This window comes from Rutidosis leptorrhynchoides, chromosome 8, assembly GCF_046630445.1.
Source record: "Rutidosis leptorrhynchoides isolate AG116_Rl617_1_P2 chromosome 8, CSIRO_AGI_Rlap_v1, whole genome shotgun sequence".
In the NCBI taxonomy this organism is placed as follows: domain Eukaryota; kingdom Viridiplantae; phylum Streptophyta; class Magnoliopsida; order Asterales; family Asteraceae; genus Rutidosis; species Rutidosis leptorrhynchoides.
The window spans coordinates 371,856,527-371,881,900 of NC_092340.1; the positions used below are offsets into that span (position 1 = coordinate 371,856,527).

Genomic DNA, 25,374 nt, shown 5'->3' on the forward strand with positions numbered 1-25,374 from the left:
TACTTCTCCCACACCGCCTGATTCTCCTACACTTTTGGACACCCCTTCATCTCTGAATTCACCACCTCCTCCAGCTACTACCACAAATAACACAAATCCCTATGCAAACAGGAGCAAAAACCGGCAAAAAGAAACCCATATCCTGCCTTAACTTACACGTTAACACCCCCATTGACACACCTACATCTCACATCCAAGCCCTTATCGACCCACATTGGACACAAGCAATGACTGATGAATATAATGCTTTAATTAAAAACGGTACTTGGGTTCTGGTTCCGCGGCCCACAAGGGTCAATATTGTTCAGTCTATGTGGTTGTTTAAACGTAAGTTATGCTCTGATGGTTCCTTGGACAGGTTTAAAGCTCGCTTAGTTGCTAACGGGAAGAGTCAAAGACCAGGTATTGATTGTGGAGAGACATTTAGTTCGGTAGTTAAACCAGCAACTATACGGACTGTTCTTAGTCTATTCGTTTCTCGATGTTGGCCCATTCATCAGCTTGACGTCAAGAACGCTTTCTTACACGGTGATCTCTCAGAGACTGTATACATGCATCAGCCCCCGGGATTTCACGATTCACGACACCCGGGACATGTTTGCCTTCTACGCAAATCGCTCTATGGACTCAAACAAGCTCCTCGGGCTTAGTTCCACCGATTTGCTCAGTATGCCATTCAGATTGGATTTCTTTATAGCCGATGTGACACCTCCCTCTTTATATATAGACAGGGACACAACATTGCGTACTTACTTCTGTATGTGGATGATATCATCTTAACGGCTTCATCTACGGCCCTTCTTCAGCAGATCATCACATCTCTTAGCAGAGAATTTGCAATGACAGATATTGGCCCTCTTGACTACTTTCTGGGGATTTCAGCCACACGCAACTCCGAGGGCATGTTTCTTTCTCAACGACAATATGCTCTTGACATATTGGATCGTGCTGACATGTCTCACTGCAAGCCATGTAACACTCCCGTGGACACTCAGTCCAAACTTGGACCTAATGGTCCTCCTGTCTCGGATCCTACATTATACCGCAGTCTGGCAGGCGCGTTACAATATCTAACTTTTACTAGGCCTGACATCACATATACGGTACAACAATTATGTTTATTTATGCATGACGCACGCGAACCACACTTCAGTACCCTTAAAAGGGTCATCCGTTATGTTCGTGGAACCGTTGACAATGGTCTTCAGTTATTTTCGTCTCCTACCACTAAGCTCATTGCCTATTCAGATGCTGCTTGGGGAGGCTGTTCAGACACTCGTCGATCCACATCTGGCTATTGTATTTTTCTAGGAGACAACTTATTGTCTTGTTCTTCTAAACGCCAAGCTACTGTCTCCCGCTCAAGCACCGAAGCAGAATATCGAGCAGTCGCCAACGCGTTGCCGAAACTTGTTGGATCAGTAATCTCCTCCGCGAACTTCACTCACCTCTCTCCACTGCTACATTAGTTTATTGTGATAACGTGAGTGCGGTTTATCTCTCCACCAACCCGGTACAACATCAGCGTACCAAACACATCGAGATTGACATACACTTTGTGCGTGATAAGGTTGCTACGGGTACTATTCGTGTATTGCATGTCCCCACTACTTCACAGTATACCGACATATTCACTAAGGGACTGCCTTCTCGCCTCTTTACAGATTTCAAGTCCAGCTTGAACGTCCGTTCTTCAACTCCCGTTCCAACTGCGGGGGCGTATTAGTGTATACGTATTATATGTATTATATTTATTGGGCTTGCCCATTTAGTTTATAGTATAAGCCCATGTTTTATTGTATAACCCTAGTACATACTTGTATTTATAGTGTGGATTTGTAATGGAATGATCATCAGAGATTTATCTCATAATATTTAGAGCTTAAATTAAATTTCAGACAGGATTTAAAATCAATGAAAATTTAATTTTACCATTTTCATGGCGTGTCAATTTTATTTTTAATTTAATTTATTTTCTTTTTAAAAAAAAGTTTACTACTTATTGGCTGGAGGTTCACTCGGAAGCAATCTCTCTATCAGTCAAATAGAGAGAGTAATGACTTTCCCAACTTTTGAGAGTATTTTTACTTTAGGTGGAGAAATGACTTGTCTTTATTATCGGATAGGAGAATGATTGTCTACATCTCACCTCCCCCGTGTTAGCAATTTGTAAGGGCCCTAACAATAAAAGTGATTGATCATAATCACTAATCCACAAATGACAAACGGATAATTAAAGCATTACGATTAATGAACGACACGAGATTTAACGTGGTTATACCCCAACTCCAAAACACGGAGAAAGGTTTACTCCACGGGCGCAAACCAGAGATTTTTCACTATTATTTTCGTGCACACGGTATAGGGTTACATAGGGTCCTATTTATAAGGGAACAATAGCTTAGACAACAAACCTAATAAGGATTTCTTGCTTCACTAAGCACTTTTCTCCAAACTCGGTGGAGATCCGATTTACAAGTCTTCAACTTCTTTGGTAGACAACAAACCTAATCTTTCTAAACCTTTGAAAGACCAACTCCAACCTAGCTCAACTTGTCTTCAACTTGGACAAGTATTAATCTCCAACTAAGATTAATCAACTTCCTAAATCCCTTTAAGGAAGTAGATAATTAAGCTAGTCTATACTTCTACTAATTGAAGTTACAAGACATACAATTAGTGATGATAATCCTAAAACAATTCTAGGACACACATCACACTAAGTAAACTCACAAGATAAACAAATTTCATTAGTAAGTTTACAACAACTAAATTCTATATCTACAAGATCAAAGAATCTTCTCTTGTTTGATCACATTTGAGTAGTAATTAAAGCCCTTGTGGTATCTGGAAATATGCCTTTGAAATGTGCAAGAGGGTCAGCTTCAAATGCTCTCCAATGTTTGCTATTTATAGTGGAATTCAAAAACTATCCTTCGCCAGACGGTCACTGTCATAGTCGACCGTGGTTCGATCGTGTGAGACGACCCGTCCTAATCCATAAGGACGAATACAATAACATATGATTATATTGCGAGGTATTTGACCTCTAAATGATACATTTTACAAACATTGCATTCGTTTTTAAAAGACAAACTTTCATTACAATGAAAGTTGACAGGCATGCATACTATCTCATAATATATCCAAACTATGAATGACTTATTATCAATCTTGATGAACTCAACAACTCGAATGCAACGTCTTTTAAAATATGTCATGAATTAATCCAAGTAATATCTTTAAAATGAGCAAATGCACAGCGGAAGATTTCCTTAATACCTGAGAATAAACATGCTTTAAAGTGTCAACCAAAAGGTTGGTGAGTTCATTAGTTTATCAAAATCAATCATTTCCAATAATATAATAGACCACAAGATACTCATATTTCGAAAACAATCTGTGCAGGGTTGGTCACTGCTGTAAAATCATTCATATGAAGAACACCGGAATCTCACCAACGGTAGCTAATGCATCGTGCAATGCAAAAATTTCTCACCGAGGGTAACTAATGCTAAACAATCGGTAGCTAATGCATCGTGCAATGCAAAAATTTCTCACCGAGGGTAGCTAATACTAAACAATCTCATCAACGGTAGCTAATGCATCATGCAATGCAAAACTTTCTCACCGAGGGTAGCTAATGCTACATAATTTCATCAACGATAGCTAATGCATCGTGCAATGCAAAAATTTCTCACCGAGAGTAGCTAAAACGGTAGCTAATGCATCGTGCAATGCAAAAATTTCTCACCGATAGTAGCTACTAAATCGAACCATTTCGGTAGCTAATGCATCGTGCAATGCAAAAATTTCTCACCGATGGTCGATAATACAATCTTTATAGTAATCGAATCTCTGAATCCAAATAATTCAATCATAGAATGCAGTTTTTAGTACTTGTGTCTATTTCGTCAAACATTTATAAAAGCAGTTCAGGTATTCTCAGTTCAAAATATATCTCAAAAGCATTTAATAAAACAGTTATAAAAACAGCGCATGTATTCTCAGTCCCAAAAATGTAAAGAGTTAAAGGGCATCAAATGAACTCACAATACTGTATTTCGTAGTAATTATACCTATGATGGCATTGAACAAGTGCAAGGTTGGCTTCGAATTCACGAACCTAATGTAAGTATATATATTTGTATGTTGGTCAATATCTGTTTAACAATTTAGGTCAGGTCATAGTGTATCACAATCCTAATGCTCGAGATCGATATGCAAAAGTCAACAAAAGTCAATTTGACCCAAAATGATTTATAAAATCTATACATGTTTATTATATAACTTAAATATAGTCGTTTTATATTTTTAAATATATTTATCGGATTTTATTAGGGTAAATGATACAAGTCATAAAAATTTATTAAAATTTATATATGATAAAAATATATTTTTAAGTATCTCAATTAATAAAATTATAAAGTTCACTTAATATTATAAAAATATAGTGATATGTATTATTATTGTAATTATATTACGTGTGGTAAAAATATCTTTGCATCACACATTTATTTAATAAAATAATATTGATAATAATAATAATAATAATAAGTAAAAGTTGTATTATTTTGTAATAATAATAATTATTATTCTACTAATAATAATAACAATATTTATATTTACTAATGATGATATTAATTCTTAAAAAATGATAATTCTAATAATGATAATTTTAATAATACCGATACTTTTCAATAACAATGATATTTCTATTAAAATGATAATTTTAATAAAAATGATAGTTTTAATATTAATGATGATTTTAATAATAATAACGATAAAAATAATAAAATGATAGTTTTGATAAAAATAGTAATTATTTTAATAATAATAATAATAATAATAATAATAATAATAATAATTAGATAATAATAATAATAATGACGATAATAACGACGATAACGATACCGATACCGATACGATAACGATAACGATAACGATAACGATAATAATAATCATTTTAACAATAATACTTAAAATTATAGATAATTCAATTGACGATAAATTTTAATCCGTTCATCGAAATCATACGCTTTCTAAATGAAAAGTTATTAATTTTTCACCAGTTTTCCAACGACATGCATATCATATACCTTATCTCAATCGCATATGTATCAAATTCGTGATTTATTATAAACTATCTAATGACAAAAATTTAACATACAAGCATGCATAATCATATATACTCGAGCACTAGTCAGGGATACACTATTAATATATAAAAGTTAAGTTATGAGTGCTCATGTATCAATATTGAGATTCAATATTGCAGGAAAGTACATAGACGCAACGGAGACGATAAATACTAGATTGACCTCATGAGCATACCCCCGAACCATACCCATAACTTCCATAGCTATAACCCATAATCTCCTTAGCTCTATCTCTCTCAAAAAAATCCGTTTTGAAATAACTCGCTCATAACCTCGTCGTAGTATTTTATGTATAATACTAATAATAATACTCCTAATTATAAGATTAATAATAATAATAATCCTAATAATAATAATAATAATAATAATAATAATAATAATAATAATAATAATAATAATAATAATAATAATAATATACGAGTACATATATTAGATAGAGAGATTGAGAATGATTTGGCAAACCAGAACGATAGAGCTTTTAAAGACATTTCTCCCACCTAACCACTCCATGCGATCGCATGGATTTTGTATGGGATAGCCATGCGATCGCATGGCTAGGAGATCCTGGTCACATTCGCTTGTTTTTAGCTGCCGACACTATTGTTTAATATAAATAATTATATAATATATATATAATATATATATAATATATAATATATACAGATTAAATATATAATATATAATATATAATTAATATATAATATATAATTAATTATAAAGATTAAATATATATATATATATATATATATATATATATATATATATATATATATATATATATATATATTTAATCTTTATAATTAATTATATATTATATTTATATTCACATGCATAGTTAAATTGAAATTTTTGTTCTGATGACTCGTACGTTGTCACTCGACTTATGTTCCGGTTTCGATTTCTCGAACTCATTTTCATAGGTTTAGAAAACTGGTACTTTATGTTTTGCGTAGTGTATCATTATACATAACAAGACTTAAATCAACAATAAACTATACCATTTGAAATGTAACTTGAGTAATCGAGTGTTTTGGTCATTTGCTTCTACAAATCAATATCTCGTTATTTATCGTAGTATATTTAATAATATTATTTTAAATCAAAACGTTTTATGAATAAGTTAATATTATATTCTATTACTTTGTAAAATATAAATATATTTTCATTTAGGAATGTAACTTATATATATTAGAAATATTTATTTAGTAATATATTATTTAGTCTTTCAAAAACTATTTATATTTTAAAGTATAATTTAAAATCATTTTCAAAATAGAAAATATTGTATCATATAACGTTTACATTTTAAAACTTAAATAGATATAGTTCATTTAGGTACTAGCATTTATTTTACTTCTTAATGTTCTAGTTGACATGTCTAAATATCAATCGAATCAAATAACAAATGTTACCATCGTTTACTTAACTAATTTGAAATTATATATATTCAATATTTATAAACACGTTTTAAATACACGTTGCGAGTTATTTAATTCTAATAATTAATATCATATTGTATATATTCAAATTATGTTACTTAACCAAAACATTTTTAATTATCAAGTTCAATTATATCGGAAACGTTTTCGCACGTTTGAAGTTAAATCAATAAAATATTATGAACTTTAGTTTTCCACTAACTTTTGTCTAACTTTCGTTAATTGACACATCTGTTCTTACTTGCACCACTTTACCATTTTCCGAATATTGTTAAAATGGAAAGATTTCTTAAATCACGGTGGACCTCACAACAGAGACTCGTAATCATAATGAATCTTGATTACACAATCATTTGATATTATCTTCTAATTCCATTGATAATATATTGAAACAAATACGTTCATGTAAAGCATTATACGTTTAATACTTTGTTAACTTTTCAAGTTATAATATATATACACATATACATATATAATCATATCCATTTATAAATTGGTTCGTGAATCGTCGAAATTTGGCCGAGGTTAAATGAATGTATGAACACAGTTTAAAATTCTTGAGATTTAACTTAACAAACTTTGCTTATCGTGTCAGAATAATATGAAGATAAAGTTTAAATTCAGTCAGAAATTTCCGGGTTGTCACATTACCTACCCGTTAAAGTAATTTCGTCCCCGAAATTTGATCGAGGTCGTCATGGATAATAATAAGAATGTTTTCATGACAAATATGAGTTGATAAATAGAGTTTTATCATTATTGAGTAATATGGATAAAACCATTTGATTTTGTGAAGAGTACGAGTGAAGCTATCACAAAAGAGTGAAATGAGTAGGTGTAGATTCATCATATCTTTTGACGTAGATAGGATTGATTTTCAAGTTTTCAAGAAAATCTTCGTAATAAGATTTGATTCTTCGATAATCAAGGGAATTAGGATCTTCTTTGATTAAATGCGATAACCGATCACAATTGCTCTTTCAGAATTTTTATTTTTTTTGGCTATAAATTCTCTCCCTTCGTTTCTTTATTTCCACAGATCACCTTCTATTCTTCCTTTCTCAACTCATACTTTAAAGCATTCATCAATATGCTTCATCCAGTTCTGCTTCTTGATATATTCCTACTTTCATATCTGTCATTCTTCTTTTTCATCTACCGCCGGAAGAATCTATTTACTTCTACTATACTCTTGGTTTTATAGTGTTTCTAGTTCTTCTGTGTCTTTATATTGCTATACTTATTGATGTACACGGTTTATAATTTATGCGTTGTCGTCGGGCTTTATATCTTTCCTTATTTTTCGGAGTCCCTGCTCTTGTCTTTCTATAATCATTGCCATCCACAGTTAATGCTCTCTCCTATTTGCTGCGATTTATACCCCCATTTCTATTTCAGAGCTTCATGCTCTGTCTTCTCTTCTATCCATTAAGCACCGCATGTAATGGTCCAGAATTCGCAGGTATGGAGTTTTGAATGAACATGGCTAATGTTCTAAGAAGGAAATTGTAATGGCACGATCTTGATTTGTCAAATTACCAGAATATCCAGAAAAGACCGAATTATCAAGAAATATTTTCTTGATATTTTAGAGGTTAAATATAATACAAGAGTCGTGTAACATGGCACAGGATGATGGTATGGTCTGTGAATCATCATGTTCTATTAGAAACTCAGCATAACTTACTGTAATATAATCACGTTGATCAAGTGTCATTATATTATACTAACTTATGCTTCAGTTTCGAACACTACTTCAAAAACATTCATATTTTTAAACTCGAAGGTTTCAGAATTTAGAAATTAAAATAGTTTCTTTTATGATGTAACACAGATAGCGCGAAAAGATAAATAATCTCAGATGAGAATAGTTATGAATATATCTTCAGAAATATAGAGAATATTTATAATGAAAGATACGATGATTTTCTAGAATATCTAAGGTCAGAGGATGATGAAGAATATTGTCCTCAAGGGTTTTAGAGTAAGGAGCAACGTATTCGCTAAAGACTTCAGCAGGCATTGAATCATTTGGGTTCTTTGAAGGTAGATTTCGTCTTTGTGATTTGTCCACAGCCTCCTTCATAGTTTGCTCAATCCGTTTTTTGTTGACGTAGACATGCTGCGAGATTTCAAAATACTGATTGCTGAATCCCAGTAATTAGTATGACAATTCTTGTTACAAGATTCAGATGAGTAAATGATGGGGTTTCGATAAATATAATGATTTTTCGGAAGGTCCTAGGTCATTACAGTTGCTGGTAAGTTTACTGCTAATGTGGTAAAATATAAATGGTTCCCCGATAACAATGCCATACAGGGCAACGTATATATCAAGCTTAAGGCTGTTTCAACTGAGAAGTCGAAGTTGACTCGCTGGAGCTGTGAGAAAACTGTCTATTTTGAAACGGGATTGAAAAGTTATTTTAGCTAATAAATGCCAAAGGGTCTGATACGGATACGTGTTAAACTATGACTTTGGTTTCGAGAGTTTTCTAGATGTATCACTATACGTGTAAATCCTTCTTGTTGATAACGTGAGGTTGGTTCATCCCCTCGATTGTTCATTGATTGATATGTCTTCAAAAATTTTGAAGGGTTTAAATGCAGATTGTCTTCGATAATATATGTATGATGAAATCATCGGGAATCTTGAATGATACAAATATTTAGTCGTGTTTTATGAATAAAAGTGATGTTCTAGCACAGTTCTGAATTCAAAGTATCTAAGAGTGATATCTTCTGTTAAATCTTGACTTGGATTTTGATTTGTCAAAATCAGAATATGAAATCAAATTTGGATGAAAATGGTTGTTTTGATTTCTATAAAACAATGTATATTGTTGTGAAAGTAGTGAGTATAGTTGGTAATTGCTGAATCAGATTCGAAGAATGTAACATATAAATTGAGAATTTATATACCTCTCGGGTATTACCTACCCGTTAAATTTTTTTTCACAATTAATATTTTGTACAAAAGAATTTTATTACAGTCTTTATGAAAATATATATGTGTATATTTTCTTTAGATGTAACATAGATTTAATGAGTTAATATTAAATTAAACTCATTTGATTTACGGTTGAAACTAAAATTGAATAATCCCTAAAACTTAATAATAATAATAATAATAATAATAATAATAATAATAATAATAATAATAATAATAATAATAATAATAATAATATAATTATAATTATATACGAGTACATATATTAGATAGAGAGATTGAGAATGATTTGGCAAACCAGAACGATCGAGCTTTAAAAGAAATTTCTCCCACCTAACCACTCCATGCGATCGCATGGAGTTTGTATGGGATAGCCATGCGATCGCATGGCTAGGAGATCCTGGTCACATTCGCTTGTTTTTAGCTGTCGACACTGTTGTTTAATATATATATATATATATATATATATATATATATATATATATATATATATATATATATATATATATATATATATATATATAATTAATTAATCTTTATAAATAATTATATATTATATTATATTCACATGCATAGTTAAATTGAAATTTTTGTTCCGATGACTCGTACGTTGTCACTCGACTTATGTTCCGGTTTCGGTTTCTCGAACGTATTTTCATACGTTTAGAAAACTGGTACTTTATGTTTTGCGTAGTGTACCATTATACATAACAAGACTTAAATCAACAATAAACTATACCATTTGAAATGTAACTTGAGTAATCGAGTGTTTTGGTCATTTGCTTCTACAAATCAATGTCTCGTTATTTATCTTAGTATATTTAATAATATTATTTTAAATCAAAACGTTTTATGAATAAGTTAATATTATATTCTATTACTTTGTAAAATATAAATATACTTTCATTTAGGAATGTAACTTATATATATTAGAAATATTTATTTAGTAATATATTATTTAGTCTTTCAAAAACTATTTATATTGTAAAGTATAATTTAAAATCATTTACATAATAGAAAATATTGTATCATATAACATTTACATTTTAGAACTTAAATAGATATAGTTCATTTAGGTACTAGCTTTTATTTTACTTCTTAACGTACTAGTTGACATGTCTAAATATCAATCGAATCAAATAACAAATGTTACCATCGTTTACTTAACTAATTTGAAATTATATATATTCAATATTTATAAACACGTTTTAAATACATGTTGCGAGTTATTTAATTCTAATGATTAATATCATATTGTATATATTCAAATTATGTTAACCAAAACATTTTTAATTATCAAGTTCAATTATATCGGAAACATTTTCGCACGTTTGAAGTTAAATCAATAAAATATTATGAACTTTAGTTCTCCACTAACTTTTGTCTAACTTTCGTTAATTGACACATTTGTTCTTACTTGTACCACTTTACCATTTTTCAGAATATTGTTAAAATGGAAAGATTTCTTAAATCACAGTGGACCTCACAACAGAGACTCGTAATCATAATGAATCTTGATAACACAATCATTTGATATTATCTTCTAATTCCATTGATAATATATTGAAACAAATACGTTCATGTAAAGCATTATACGTTTAATACTTTGTTAACTTTTCAGGTTATAATATATATACACATATACATATATAATCATATCCATTTATATATTGGTTCATGAATCATCGAAATTTGGTTGAGGTTAAATGAATGTATGAACACAGTTTAAAATTCTTGAGATTTAACTTAACAAACTTTGCTTATCGTGTCGGAATAATATGAAGATAAAGATTAAATTTAGTCGGAAATTTCCGGGTTGTCACACCGTGCGCGCCTATGTCCAAAATTTGTATCCGTTTTATAGCCATTTGACTCAGATTTGAACATCATATTTTGGAATCCTACTTCATTTAGCACCTGCAAAAGAAACTGAATATCCTATACATGTACTACATGCATTAAGTGTGTGGGATTTGGTCTTATTGTGTGAAAATTACAGAACACTCCAAATGTGGTAAACCCAATATTCTTGAAGAAGTGTCTTGATTGTCATTTGGGGTAATCTCAGTTTGGTCAAGACTTAGTGAGGTTCATTAATGCATTGGTTCAATCCTAAAAACTAGTCAACATGTCATTAACTTCCTAGTTTTAATTAATCACAAATCATATTCATTTTAAAACTAAGTAGAGGTTAACTGAATAATGTATTTCTAAGTTAAACATTAAGTGTAAGTTGTACTTGGACATGTTACACAGTGTGTGTTAGTAGACAAGACCAAATAGATTATTGACCATTATTATTTGTGAACATTGTTACACTTAATTCCTTGAAGTAAACTAGTTATTTGAATCCTAGTGTTCTAACTAATAACACATAACAAGTTTAAGAGCATGTTAACAAGTTGGCAAATTAATGAGTATCAAACATATTAGCAAGTAGCAAGTAATACTCACATATAGCAAGATATAGTTATTCTAATATCAATCATATAGATATTTGCACAACAATATGGTTTAAGATTTAGAAAGCTTACTTGCAATATAACATATTGCATGATTAATGTGTAAGCACACATTAATGTCAACACATGTACAAGGGAAGAGCAATCTATAGTTGGGACTTGGTGACAATCCAAAATGTATCTAAGTATATTTTAGGATTATAAGTCTTTACTAGTTACACTTTAAAATGTTGTTCTTCATTTAGCTTTAATTTATCACTAAGTAATCTTTAATTGTAATTAGTGTTCTAATGACATTAGCTTATGTGTGTTAGTACTTGGTGATCATCATAAGAATGTCTAGACAAGTTTTAAGATCACAAGTTATTCATTAACACTTATGTGTTATGCTTAATCATGGTTAAATTGTCATTAAGGTGTAATTAAGCGTGATTAACCAAGATTAGCGTTTTTATGACCAAAACTCAATTGAGTATGGAGGAGGCATCTATTCTAAGCGTTTTGAGAAAGTTTTCATGAATTATAGATGTCGGGAAGTGGTCAAACTGAATTTGGTCAAAATTGATGACAGTGAGATCTACGGTCGCACTGCGGTTGACCGTGGTAACTACCGTGCAACTTGTTTTCACAAAACTTCATTGCAGATTCAGTCTAGGCTTCTACGGTCAGGTATACGGTCGACCGTCCCTTTGACCGTGTAAATTTATTTTCATTCTAAGGTTTGTTTGATTTGGTCATTTGCAAGATCAAGTATGGATTAATGAACTTGCGTGTTCTATGTTAAGATGTCGATCATCACTTATGCATATGTATGTGTCATCATCAAAACATATTCTTTGGTTAAGCATCATACTTAACTTTGTCGGTTAGTCCATTAACCAACATTCAACCATTATCCAACATTCAACCAACACAAGTAAATAACAATCAGGAAGTTTCCTGACCGCCCTAGTCTCGCGCTCGCGACCTATCCCTCGCGATCTCGAGATCCACCTGAGATCCACCTGGTGTTAGCTTCCTCGTTCCTTCCCTGTTTGTTTAAGCTCATTCACACCTCAACAATCTCTCAATTGAAGGAAACTTTAAACAACCTTCACCAATTCGTCAACTATGTTCTTTCTTCAACTACCACAATAACTTCAGATTAGCTGATTATCAACTCCTTTTGATACCGGCAGATGAGACACCCGAATCACGCCGCACTTCACCCGTTAACCCACGAGCAAGTGAAGTCTTTCAACACCAAAAAATCACCGCTGAGCAATAATCCAATCTCTTAGTTATTAGCTTGGGTTATCTCGGTTTCTTTCGCCAACATCGTCCAACACGAAGATCATCTTCTTACACTAGAAGACCAATTGAAGTATGCGACTCTTCAATTATAGGATTCTTCATGAGTCTACACCGCCACACCGATCACTATAGACATGTCCAATCCCGAACCTACATGTCAAATTGTCAATGATTACCCTCGTACAGGATTTCACTGTCTATCTATGATTTTCCTTTACATCAATCAAAAAATACAATAGACGCTTTCGTAGACTCTTCATCAAGGCTCTGGTGAGAACGCGGTCACAACCTAGAAATCTACAAACTTTTAAACTTTCTGCTTTCTTGCTGGTACGTTGACCTCCTCATAGCTATGAATTTTACAAACCTCATTTTCTCATCCCAAGCACGCTCCCACTGTACGAGCAAGAAATAAAACTGCGGCTAATCGAGAAGAAACTTGGTTCGTACCACCGGTCAAACGCAAATTTCTTTGCCATCAGAGAGTAAAAAAAAAGTACTCGAATCCTTAGTGCTACCGAAATCATCACACTAATCTTGAGAACATTGGAGAACAATGTCGCATAATCATCTCCACCACTCTACTAGTTGACTAACTCCCACTAGCTCGATAACTTCAGTCGGTTACCAACCTCACACCGAGTTCCCGACACTCTCAACGATCCTAGAAAGCTCAAGTTCCGGGACTTACACGATTATCCTCCCCTCGTCCATCACCAAAAGAATTCTAATTAATCACCCTCGAAGAAGAACCACTCCCTTTTGTTGAAATAACAACCAAGAACCGAGCAACCGTCGAACGCGTTCTATCCGACTCCCTTCGACATCCAATTTTCCTTAGTGACTAGGAACTCTAATCAGCGCGCATACTTGTGACGCACTGTACAAAACTATCGTGTACTGTTCATCAATAACATGATCATTACAAGGTTAAACACTATATGCTGTTTGAAAACCAGTTTTGCATTCATAAAAAGATAGCGTTTTACAAAAGATAACGTTCTTCCTATGAATAGAAGCGTTAACATGAGTATGTGACCCAAAGGTCATTACAAAGCCATTGTTTGAAAATAACATAAGTTACGAATGCAAAAATAAAAGTTTCATGATTGAGACATCTCTAAGTAATGCAGCGGAAATCTAACACAGCAAGTCCATAACAGCAAGTCTATAACACCAAGACAGCAAGTCTAACAGTGGAAGCAACATCGTCTAAGCACCTGAGAAATACACGCTTAAAAGTCAACACGAATGTTGGTGAGCTATAGTTTGTAATCAGTAAAGTAATGTAGACCACGAGATTTCAGTGCTTCAATCAGCAGTTTAAATCAGTATGAAAAGTATATGCTTAACCTTGGACACCCGGTAACTAGACTTAACGCATGTATATCACCCCCTAAAAGTGCACTTGGAGAGTGCGTTTGTCCTCGAAGTATTAAACACCCGTTGTCTGCTAGCGCGACTAGCCCGAGTGGGGTTGTCAAACCCTATGGATCCATATCTAAGATTCGCGTTCACGGTTAGGAAACCAATGATTAAACATTAATGATAGCATCTGCGGTGTTAAGGAAAGGACGTCCTAAAATGATAGGAACTTTTGTGTCCTCTTGCATTTCTAGAATAACAAAGTCGACGGGAAAGATAAGTGAGCCAACTTTTACAAGAATATCCTCGGCTATACCTATGGGAGTATCAAATGATTGCTTTGCTAATCGAATACCCATCCGGGTTGGTTTCAAGTCTCATAAGTCAAGTTTTAAATATAACGAGTAAGGCATTAGGTTAACACTTGCACCTAGGTCGGCTAGTGCATCGTACACTACCGAATCACCCATCATACATGGTATGATAAAACTACCCGGATCTCCCAATTTTGGAGGTACATTTTGCTTTTTCAAGATGGCCGAACACTCCTCATGGAGGAATGTGGCAGAAACTTCGTGGTATTTACCCCTTGAGGATATGAGATCTTTCAAAAACTTCCCGTAATGGGGCATACCCTTAAGAACCTTCGCGAGTGGCATATTAATGTTGATTTGCTTGATCATATCCGCAAATATTTTGATATTGGCTCGCGAGTCTGTCTTTCTTTAATGCTTTTGGGTATGGAATAAGTGCCTTGTATACCTTCACTGGTGGTTCTTCACTTTTCTTCGATATGATCTTTGGTGGATCATCTTTCTCTTGTTCTTTTTCAACATGCTCATCTACATCAACGGGTACCTGCAAAACAGAAGGAGACAAAGGAACTTTCGGGGACTTAGTGGTCTTCGGGTTAATAGTTAAACCACTTCTAGTAGTTATAGCATTTACATGCTCATTCCTTGTTTGATTGTTGTTGGGACTCACTTGAGTATTTGAGGGGAGGGAACCCGGTGGTCTCTCTGTGAGTAACTATGAGATCCTTCCAACATCTCTTTCTAAATTCTGAATCGTAGCTTGTTGATTTCGAATTTTCTGAGTTTGAATTTTCGCATTTTGCTCGTGTTTAACCATAAAATCTCTCAAAAGATCTTCTAAATCGGATTTCTTCTCGGGTTGTGGTTGTAGATGTGCTTGTGGTTGTGGTTGATTGTGTTGGAAATTATTTTGGTAATTTTGTGGAGGTTGATTACGGTTGTTTAGGTGATTGTAACCCGGTGGTGCATTTCTTTGATTTTGATTTGGGAAATTCCGGTTATTTTGGTAACCCGAATTTCCCCCTTGGTAAGTATTATTGTTTGAACCTGAAGGTCCTCCTATTTGATAACTGTTTATAGGAGGATATTTCCTGTTCATCGCTTTTATCGCCAGAAAATCGTTGAAATTCATTTCACCTTTACGCAAGTAACCTAAGAAATTTGTTCGCTCTTCCATTGTTGTTTGATCACAATCTCTAGTAAGATGAGGACCTTGACATAATTCACATCCTACCTTGATAGCATGCATTTCTTTTGTCATCTTCTCAATTTGCCTTCCTTGATTTACCAATTGAACTTTTAGAGCAGTGATTTCATTGTTGCTTTCAATACTAGCAATCGTGGTTAATCTAGAGAACTCCATCTCTTGATGCCAATTATGAGAATGTGCTGCTAAATCGGCAATGATTGTGTGAGCTTCTTCGGGTGTTTTTTTTCATGATTGAACCTCCTGCTGCAACATCAATATCTTTTCGAGTAGCCACATTGACTCCTTTATAGAATATTTAGACCTTTTGGAATGTATTCAACCCGTGTTGAGGACATACTCTAAGCATTTTATTGAATCGGGTCCAAGCTTTATAAAGAGTCTCATTAGGCTTTTGCTTAAAGTGATTTATGTCACTTTGTAATTTTGCTGCTTTTGAAGCAGGGAAGAACTCTGACAAAAACTTGTCCATCATGTCATTCTAATCTTCAATATAACCTTCTGGTAACGAGTCTAACCAATCTCTTGCATCATCCTTTAATGACCATGGAAAGATTTTTAAACATGCGACATCATCGGTGACATCCTTGATCTTGAATAGCTTGCAAATGCTTACAAACTTACAAAGATGCTCGTTAGCATCCTCATTCAGAGCTCCACTGAATTGGCATGTATTAGTCACCATGTGAAGAAATTGACCCTTTATTTCAAAGGCGTCAGTCATCGTGGGTTGAACAATTGCGTGGCCTTGACCTGTTCTTGTTGCCTTCATTAATGCATCCATCGTTTGATTTGTAGCAGCCATCTCTTCCTCTTCTTTAATATATGGCTCTATGATTGGTTGAATAACTGGTTTAGAGTTAGAATCTAATGAAAGTGATTCTAAACCTTGAGCAAGAGACTCTTTTTCTTGAGCTCTTGAGCGTTCGTAAATTTCTCTTTCAGGTTCAGGATATGAAGGAATTAAATTAGAGTTGGAAGAACGTAGATTCATGCATTAATACCTATCCTGCAATCACAACACCACAAACAAACCAATTGCAAAAAAAAACAAGCTTACAATAAAAAGTAACTTTTCTAGGAATTGAATTCCTACAAAAGGATCGAATAATTCAAAGTTTATTAAAATCTTTTAACAAAACCGCTCCCCGGCAGCGGCGCCAAAAAGTTGATGTGTTAAGACGTAACCTTTAAAATGTAGACAATATGCTCAATAATTAACACATAATACAGGCAACTAAACCCGATCATGCAGTAACTAGCAAGTAAACTGACCAGTTCGATCCACAGGGAGAAGTTTGTTTTAATGACTTTACCACGATTAATTATTCTAAAAGGGGGGTTTGTATTTGTAGTTGTATTTTTGTTTAATGAAACAGTAAATAAATATAATGAATAACAAGAATGAGAATGCGGTGTTTATTTCTATGCTTGATAAACGACAAGGATTGTTCTTTTATAATTGAAACCGTTATGTGATAGTTACAATAGAGGAGTTTATATTAATTTCACAATTTCTATAAACTTAAGAACTATGTTTAATCAACAGGATTCTTTCTTGGTTAAATTCACATAAAATCTAGTTTACTAAGATCACTCTAAGTTGACTACACGATTGTAAAACCTAAATATCATTCAATTATCATCCTATACTCACATATAGGTGACTAGATCACTAGGTGTTGAAGTACTAGTTATAGCCAATGATAAATTCACATAAATCAAGTCACAACTCGTATAATTGAACTAGGATATAAAGATGGTTACAACAATGGATTTCTCGAAAGAACATGGTGAATTAGATTGATTTAACTAACTAGACCCAACCCGGTTAAACTCACATAAAACCTAAACTACAAAAATCACTTGAGGTAATTTCATGACTATGTTGCTTTGAAACTTGTTCAATTATCAGATTAAACACATAACGAAATCACTTAAGCTTATGTATCTAACTGTCTAGATTACTAGGTGTATTGAAGAATAAATTGTTCTCCAAGTTAACTTACATTAATTGGTTTACTATTTATGTAATTGAAGTGAGAAACTAACAATCATAACTATGGTTCTTTTGGCTGGACAAGGTAATTTAATCAATCAAACATATATGTAACTATCATAACATCGAAATATAGAACAATCCCAAGCCATAAATCTTACATTGAAGTAAACACAAAAGGCTTTTAGCCAAACATAATCATAGTAGAACTAATGAAACAGTAAATACAATTTGAATTCATGTATAAAATATATAAAACGATAATACCGATTGCGATGAATAATCCTAGCTTAATCTTGATGTTGAAAGAATGGATATTGACCCTATAACCTTCCTTGAGCCTTGAAAATCGTACTAGAACTGAGAGAGAATGTAATAGTAAAGGTGTCTCAGGTATGTAACCAAAGCCTTCCTTAAATAGGCTCAAAAGTCGGTATTTTGGACAGAAAGTGACCAGATGCGCCGCATTTACTTTGGATGCGCCGCATCCCTTTAAGGCTAGTGTAATCCAGCTCATTTTGGCACTCATAACTGTCGATAGGGGGCAGATGCGCCGCATCTGGTACAGATGCGCCGCATCTGGCTTGGATGCACCGCATCCAATATAGATGCGCCGCATCTGGTGCTGTTTTGGTCCAGAATTCCTAATGCTCTGCATCTGAAACTGTCGGGATTTATTTTGTGTATAGATGCACCACATCTAAGATAGATACGCCGCATTTGGACCTGTTTCAGTCGTTTCGGGCTGTTTTACGCGTTCAATCTTCGTTTTAACTTTGTTTTCGCTGTTGGTCTTCATTTATTCAATCACAATGGACTTTTACAAATGTACATGAATTACAATGCTTAAGTACAAAAAATACATACAAATAGATACAGAATTAGATTGAAATAATGACAATAAACATGTATGATTTTGGCGTTATCAAAATCCCCACACTTAAACCTTGCTTATCCTCAAGCAAGACTTACAAGAAATTGAAATTTACTACAGTAAACACACTTATTTAATTGAGAACACAAAAATGGGAATCACACTCACACGATATAGTAAACAAGTTATTTTGGCACACAAGTTATTTCGGCACACAAAAACTCACGCTATATGAAACACACCCTTGGATTACACTCACACATTTTTTTTTTCACAAAATAACACACGCACGCGTTTTGATTATGCACACACCTTTGGAGTACTCATGCGAATTGAAATCACACCAAAGTTGAAAGGTGGGTTTTAAAGTCCACAATTCTTGAAAATTTGGATCCTTAGGGAAATTAGGATCTTTGCGGAAAACCTTTTATGTTTTGAAAATTAGCCATGTTAGTTTTTACACTAATAAAGTTTTCAGATTTTAACCTCAAAGTCCGGTTGAGGGTAACTGAAAACCGAAGCCTCAGTTGGCACTTAGCAAGCTACTCGCCCCCATGATTGAAGTATCATGGAACTTGAAACCGGATGTCCTAAAATGGTTTTACACAATATAGTTCATAAAATAGTATAAGTTTTAGAAGAAACTATATCATGTCCCAATATCATCGGTGAGCCATGAGTTTGCACACCTCAATTTGTTATGGCATATGTATGTTGACCGCGGTTAACATAGATGCACTTGATCTTTACAGAGATCATCCATCTGGGGATTAGATTCATTAGTCTTAAAAGTTAATTTGCAATGTGCCCCCCATTGTACGAGATAGATCCCATCTCATGGTTAGGATTAGTCTGATCACCAAAAACCCTATTTGATGTTGAGGTGAGGTGGATTTCTAGCTGATTATAGGGATGACTTTTCAAGATTTTTCGTCAACCTACAGCTGTTCTGGACTACATCTTCTAACATAAGTTAGCAAGTGTGTCATTTTGGATGACTTGACTTCCTTCACAATCATTACATAGATGAGCATTGGATTAGATTGTTAGAACAACAAAGTACTTAATGATTCTTTTCATTAAAATGTGGTATAGCATGATGATTATCTCTTTTATATAACTACTAGTTTTATGATTTTTAACAAAATAAACTCAATCATTTGGTTGTTTCTTAATTTGTTTTGTGATAATAATTTCGGTTTACACACCTAGTTTTAAAATCTACAAATTTTAAACAAAATTTTGAATTTATGAGGATAAAAGTTAAAAAAATTTCACCATTTTAAGCCAATTTAACCAAAATCAAAACCCGAAAGAATTTATAACTTCCTCCCCACACTTGAGTTCATGTATCGCCCTCGTTAAATGAAATCAGAAAAATTAAATTCAAGAGGGTTAAATAGTGTATAAGAGAGTTATTACTTTCTAGGTTTAAAACCGAAGTGTACGGGATGATGGCGCTGAACTGAATGCCAGCATAAGAACATCATCCTCTTCTTGCTACCACAATTCATTCATTAATCAAGTATGTGCTGAACTTACTTCCAGTCTTTGAAAATTTGCATCAATTAGCACAATGCTCACCTGTCACAAACCAAACAAATATCTCACACAAACACATGGGGTGGTACTCCATGTACCAAAACCCCCACATTTAATTAATGAAATTATTCAAATTACAAACATCCAAAATATCATCAAGTTATTACACACCAAACATGAAATAAATTGTTTTTAAAACAAACCAACATCAATCAAACCTTTAACAACTTCGTGAATCATCATGTCAACTAGAGAAAAATCCCCAAAAAGAGTTGCTCGGCCCAGCTTCTTCCTAGTTTTGGTCTTCCGAGTCGTCATGCGGAAAAACTGAGGTATGGTGCTCCTGATAAGTCGGATTGGCAGGGATGATAGCAGTTTCTTGATTAGGAGGGGTATGCTGGAGGATAAGGAGGAGGATATGGATCACCCATTCGAACCCATGGGTCGTATGCAGGCCAAGGAGAGGGGGAGTAGTTAGCGGGATCTGCAGCGTATGACACGGTCTGTTCATGCATCCAGTTAGGCTGACTTTGCTGCCCGGCTTGAGTACCAAGTTCTATCATTCCCCACATCAATGTGATGTCGTATATCCCTGTTACCTGTATCATAATAGTCCATTACCTTCTGAGCATTTTGATCTTAATGGACACGCAATGCTGAAAATTGGCTCTCCATGTATGCTTCCCAATCGTTTCCCGGACCCGAACTACTACCAACTTGGGGCTGTGGATTTGATTGCGGTTGTGGTTGTTGCGGTTGCCTGTACTCGGGATCCACATACCTAGTTAGAAGGCCGTTCGACCCCCTCATCAAGATATTTGCCCTTGTATAACTTACTTTATCAAAGGCAATCATGCGTTTCTCTTCTAACCCACTTGTATTTACACGAAAATGTTCAGCAATTTTGGTTACATAATGCCCTCCCATAATTGGTGTAATCTTTTTCCTCTCTTCGAGAAGGAAAGTTAGAATCATTCGTGGAACATGAACATGGGTGTGATTCATTATCATGTAGATGTACCAGATATCCAAGTTTGTAACTTTTTCGCTACTGTATTTTTGACAGTTTATCGTACTTGAAATGAATCTTTGGACGCATCGATGCTCGTAATTAAGTAGCTTACTACAAGTCTGCTTGCTGGCATTATATGCGCTATGGCTCATGTTCACCCACGCTTCTTGATGATTAAAATAGGAAACATAGACTATACATTGATTAAAGTAAGTTTGCATCAATTGGTTTGGCAAACCTTCGTAGATATCCAGTGCCTTTACAGATTGTAGCAGTGTAAATGTCCGGTCTTTCCCACCAAGTCGAAATCTCATAAAGGTATTTGATGTTGGCGAAGAATAATCAACCCTTAGTGAACCAATGAATTCCTTGGTTAAGAGTGGGTACACTTTTTCTTCCATTCTGAACAAGTTTTCCCATGCATGTATTCGATGGCCTTGATATGTAACCCAAAAAAGGTTACGAAAATTTTGCAATTCACCGGCTTCTTCCAACGGTGACCAATCAATATATTTACCCGGATATACGTCTTTGTGCAAAAGTCTCTTCATCCGTTCATGATATTCCGGATGCCTCAAAACCGCGTTGATCCATGGATCCGGAGTTGTTAATCCACGGACATTTAGTTATTGGTTGTCTATGTCCATTTCTTCTTCTTCAACAGCATTTTCTTCCTCACTTGTGTCCGGATCTCTAACTGCCGGGCCCTTTTGTTTTTTTGATCTTGGGTTTGATGATGATGCTCTTGTCTACATAAAAACACAACAAAACCAAACAAACAAAACAACAAACCAAGATTGATTAGCGTTAAGGAAATTCAAAACATCTTTCATATTGCACAAGCGAAAACCATGTAGATATGTTATATTTTAAGTTCAAATTAAATCTCAAAGTTTATGTTAAACAATATCCTAACATGGTATGAACTAGTTTCATTCTTAACAAATATTTCTAGCGTGACTCTATATCACTTCATAAGTTCAATCATATATAGCATAATTAGTTTCACCAAACCAAATATATAAAACCATTAGCATTCATCAATAATCATGTCAAACAGTATGCAATCAATGGTTTTCATTCATTTAGCACATTAAAGCCAAACTCAAGTCAACAAATTCATCAAAAAGCCTAAGCATACAATCCTTAACTTTCACAAATAATACTTTTAATTCGAACAAACACTAAGTTAAGGCATATATGAGTTTAGCATAATCAATGAATTGCTTTAATTCCACTTAGAACACTTACGAGTCAACAAAAGTCAAAATCCCCAATTTTCTCAATTTATTCAAAATCATGTGTTTCAACAAGGGTTCAAGGCAAATTGCTAGTGTATGCTAGTAATTAAACTTCAAAACATTTCAATTTAATCAATTAATGGTCAAAAATTTGAAACCCCTAAATTCATGAAGAATCCTAATTTCTAAAGTAAAGATTTGAGAAATTAATCATGAAATTCGAGCATAAATAAGGATTAGTAACAACAATATTAGCATATAATGACCAAAAACATGAAGATTCAAACATCCCCACACTTAGAACAAGCTAAATCCGAATTTGAGAATGAAGAACACAAGAATCATGAAGAAATGAAGATTAATCTTACCTTTCTCATGTTGATAGACGGATTAGATGCTCAAAGATGGGATTAATCGGTTGATTTAGTGTTTAGAGATGGAATCCTTGAGAGAAAATGAGATGAGAGTCGGAGTTGTAGGTGAAAAAATAAAAATAATTGATAAACTCCCGTATTTGTGCAAAAAAAATAGAAAGGCGGCAATATTCAGACACAGATGTGGCGCATCTGGAGCAGATGAGGCGCATCTGGCTCAGATGCGGCGCATCTGCAGCAGATGCGGCGCATCTGGTGGCCAAAAGCGGTGCATGACCCATTCTTGGTGCATTTAAAACTGTCGGGATTTTTTTTGTCTATAGATGCGGCGCATCCATCACAGATGCGGCGCATCTGGCCCTGTATCACCAGTTTTCGATGTTTTTCTGTGTTTTAAACATTACGGAAGGTCCCTAAACAACTTGGTTCGTACTAAAACTCGAAAAAATCACTCAAAACAATCAATCCTAAGAAACGAGACACACGAATGGGACTATTTACAATTTGTGAAGTTTATTAGCGAGTCGTTCACGCGACTCCTTCCCAAGCTAATTAGCCTTGGGGAAGAAAGTGATGTCATCTTGAACCTTGGTGTCAACTCTATCAAAATAGAGTTTCAATCAATGATCATTCACTTTAAAAGTGTTCCCGTTTCCAAACAATTCAACATATCCCGATGGGAATGATTGTTTCACCAAATAAGGTCCCGTCCATCGGGATTTCAACTTTCCTGGAGAAAATTTAAATCGTGAGTTAAAAACCAAAACCTTGTCACCGGTTTCAAACTCTTTCACTCCTTTTAGTCAGGCATCATGCCATCATTTTGTTTTCTCCTTATACGAGCTTGAATTCTCGTATACTTCCAATCTTAATTCTTACAATTCATGCATTTGCATGAATCGGTTTTCACCAGCCTTTTCCATATCCAAATTACAAAACTTTAACGCCCAGTATGCTCTATGTTCCACTTCAACCGGAAGATGGCACGCTTTACCATATACAAGTATGAATGGTCTGGTACCGATTGGTGTTTTAAACGCAGTCCTAAAAGCCCACAACATATCATCTAACTTGCGTTGCCAAATCTTAGGGTTGTTATCAATAGTCTTCTCAAGTATACGTTTTAAGGCACGATTCGTGTTCTCCACTTGACCACTCGTTTACGGATGGTACGGAGTAGAGAAACGGTGAGTTACGCCATACCTCTTCAACACCTTTTCAAGAAGGTTGTTGACAAAATGTGTTCCTCGATCAGATATGAGCTCCTTTGGAATTCCAAATCGCGAGAAGAGATTTTTCAAGAAGTTTACCACCACCCTAGCATCATTTGTAGGCAAAGCTTTCGCTTCAGCCCATTTGGGCACATAGTCAACGACTACTAAGATGTACTTGCACTTATGAGAACTTGGAAATGGTCCCATAAAATCGATTCCCCAAATATCAAAGATTTCACAAACTTGGATGCCGGTTTGAGGCATCTCATCCTTTTTCGTGATGTTGCCCGTTCGTTGGCATGCATTACAAGTCCGAACGAAGTTATGGGCATCTTTAAAGATCGTGGGCTAATAAAAGCCCTAGTCAAGGATTTTTCTTGCGGTGTGGTTTGGTCCAAAATGACTGCTGGTGGGCCCTTGATGGCAATGCTCAAAAATTTATTGAGCCTCTTTTCTGTACACACAACAGCGAATCACTTGATCCGCACCAACACGAAATAGGTCGGGGTGTTCCCATAAATAGGACTTCAAATCCGCAAAGAATTTCTTCTTTTGTTGATAAGAAAGTCCTTTTTGAAGAATGCCTGAAGCAAGATAGTTTGCAAAATCAGCAAACCATGGGATTTCAGATTCCTTGTCAACCCTCATTAGAGATTCGTCGGGAAATGTGTCCTTGATGATTGTATCATTGAGTTTATCTAATTCAGGGTTTTCAAGTCGGGATAGATGATTGGCAGCTAGATTCTCGGCTCCTTTCTTGTCACGTATCTTAATGTCAAATTCTTGAAGTAAAAGAACCCAACATATGAGACGATGCTTTGCATCTAGTTTCGAGAATAAGTACCTAAGGGCCGAATGGTCCGTGTAAACAATGGTTTTGGACAACACCAAATATGACCAAAATTTATCAAACGTATAAACAATCGCCA

The 25,374-nt window shown here is 34.3% G+C and overlaps 1 protein-coding gene across 1 annotated transcript; it reads left to right on the top strand.

The window, feature by feature from the left end:
- Nucleotides 1-227: 227 nt before the first annotated feature.
- Nucleotides 228-1,469, top strand: LOC139864756 (uncharacterized mitochondrial protein AtMg00810-like). The gene is made up of 2 exons (XM_071853325.1): nt 228-545; nt 732-1,469. Exons 1-2 carry the CDS (start codon nt 228-230, stop codon nt 1,467-1,469), a joined length of 1,056 nt encoding a protein of 351 aa, XP_071709426.1.
- The last annotated feature ends 23,905 nt before the right edge of the window (nt 1,470-25,374 follow it).

Excerpts from the sequence above, each read along its gene's own strand:
- LOC139864756 (XM_071853325.1), top strand. The coding sequence starts at position 228 with ATGACTGATGAATATAATGCTTTAATTAAAAACGGTACTTGGGTTCTG. Across the intron at positions 546-731 it reads ACGGTGATCTCTCAGAGACT|GGACACAACATTGCGTACTT; the intron begins GTATACATGCAT and ends ATATATAGACAG.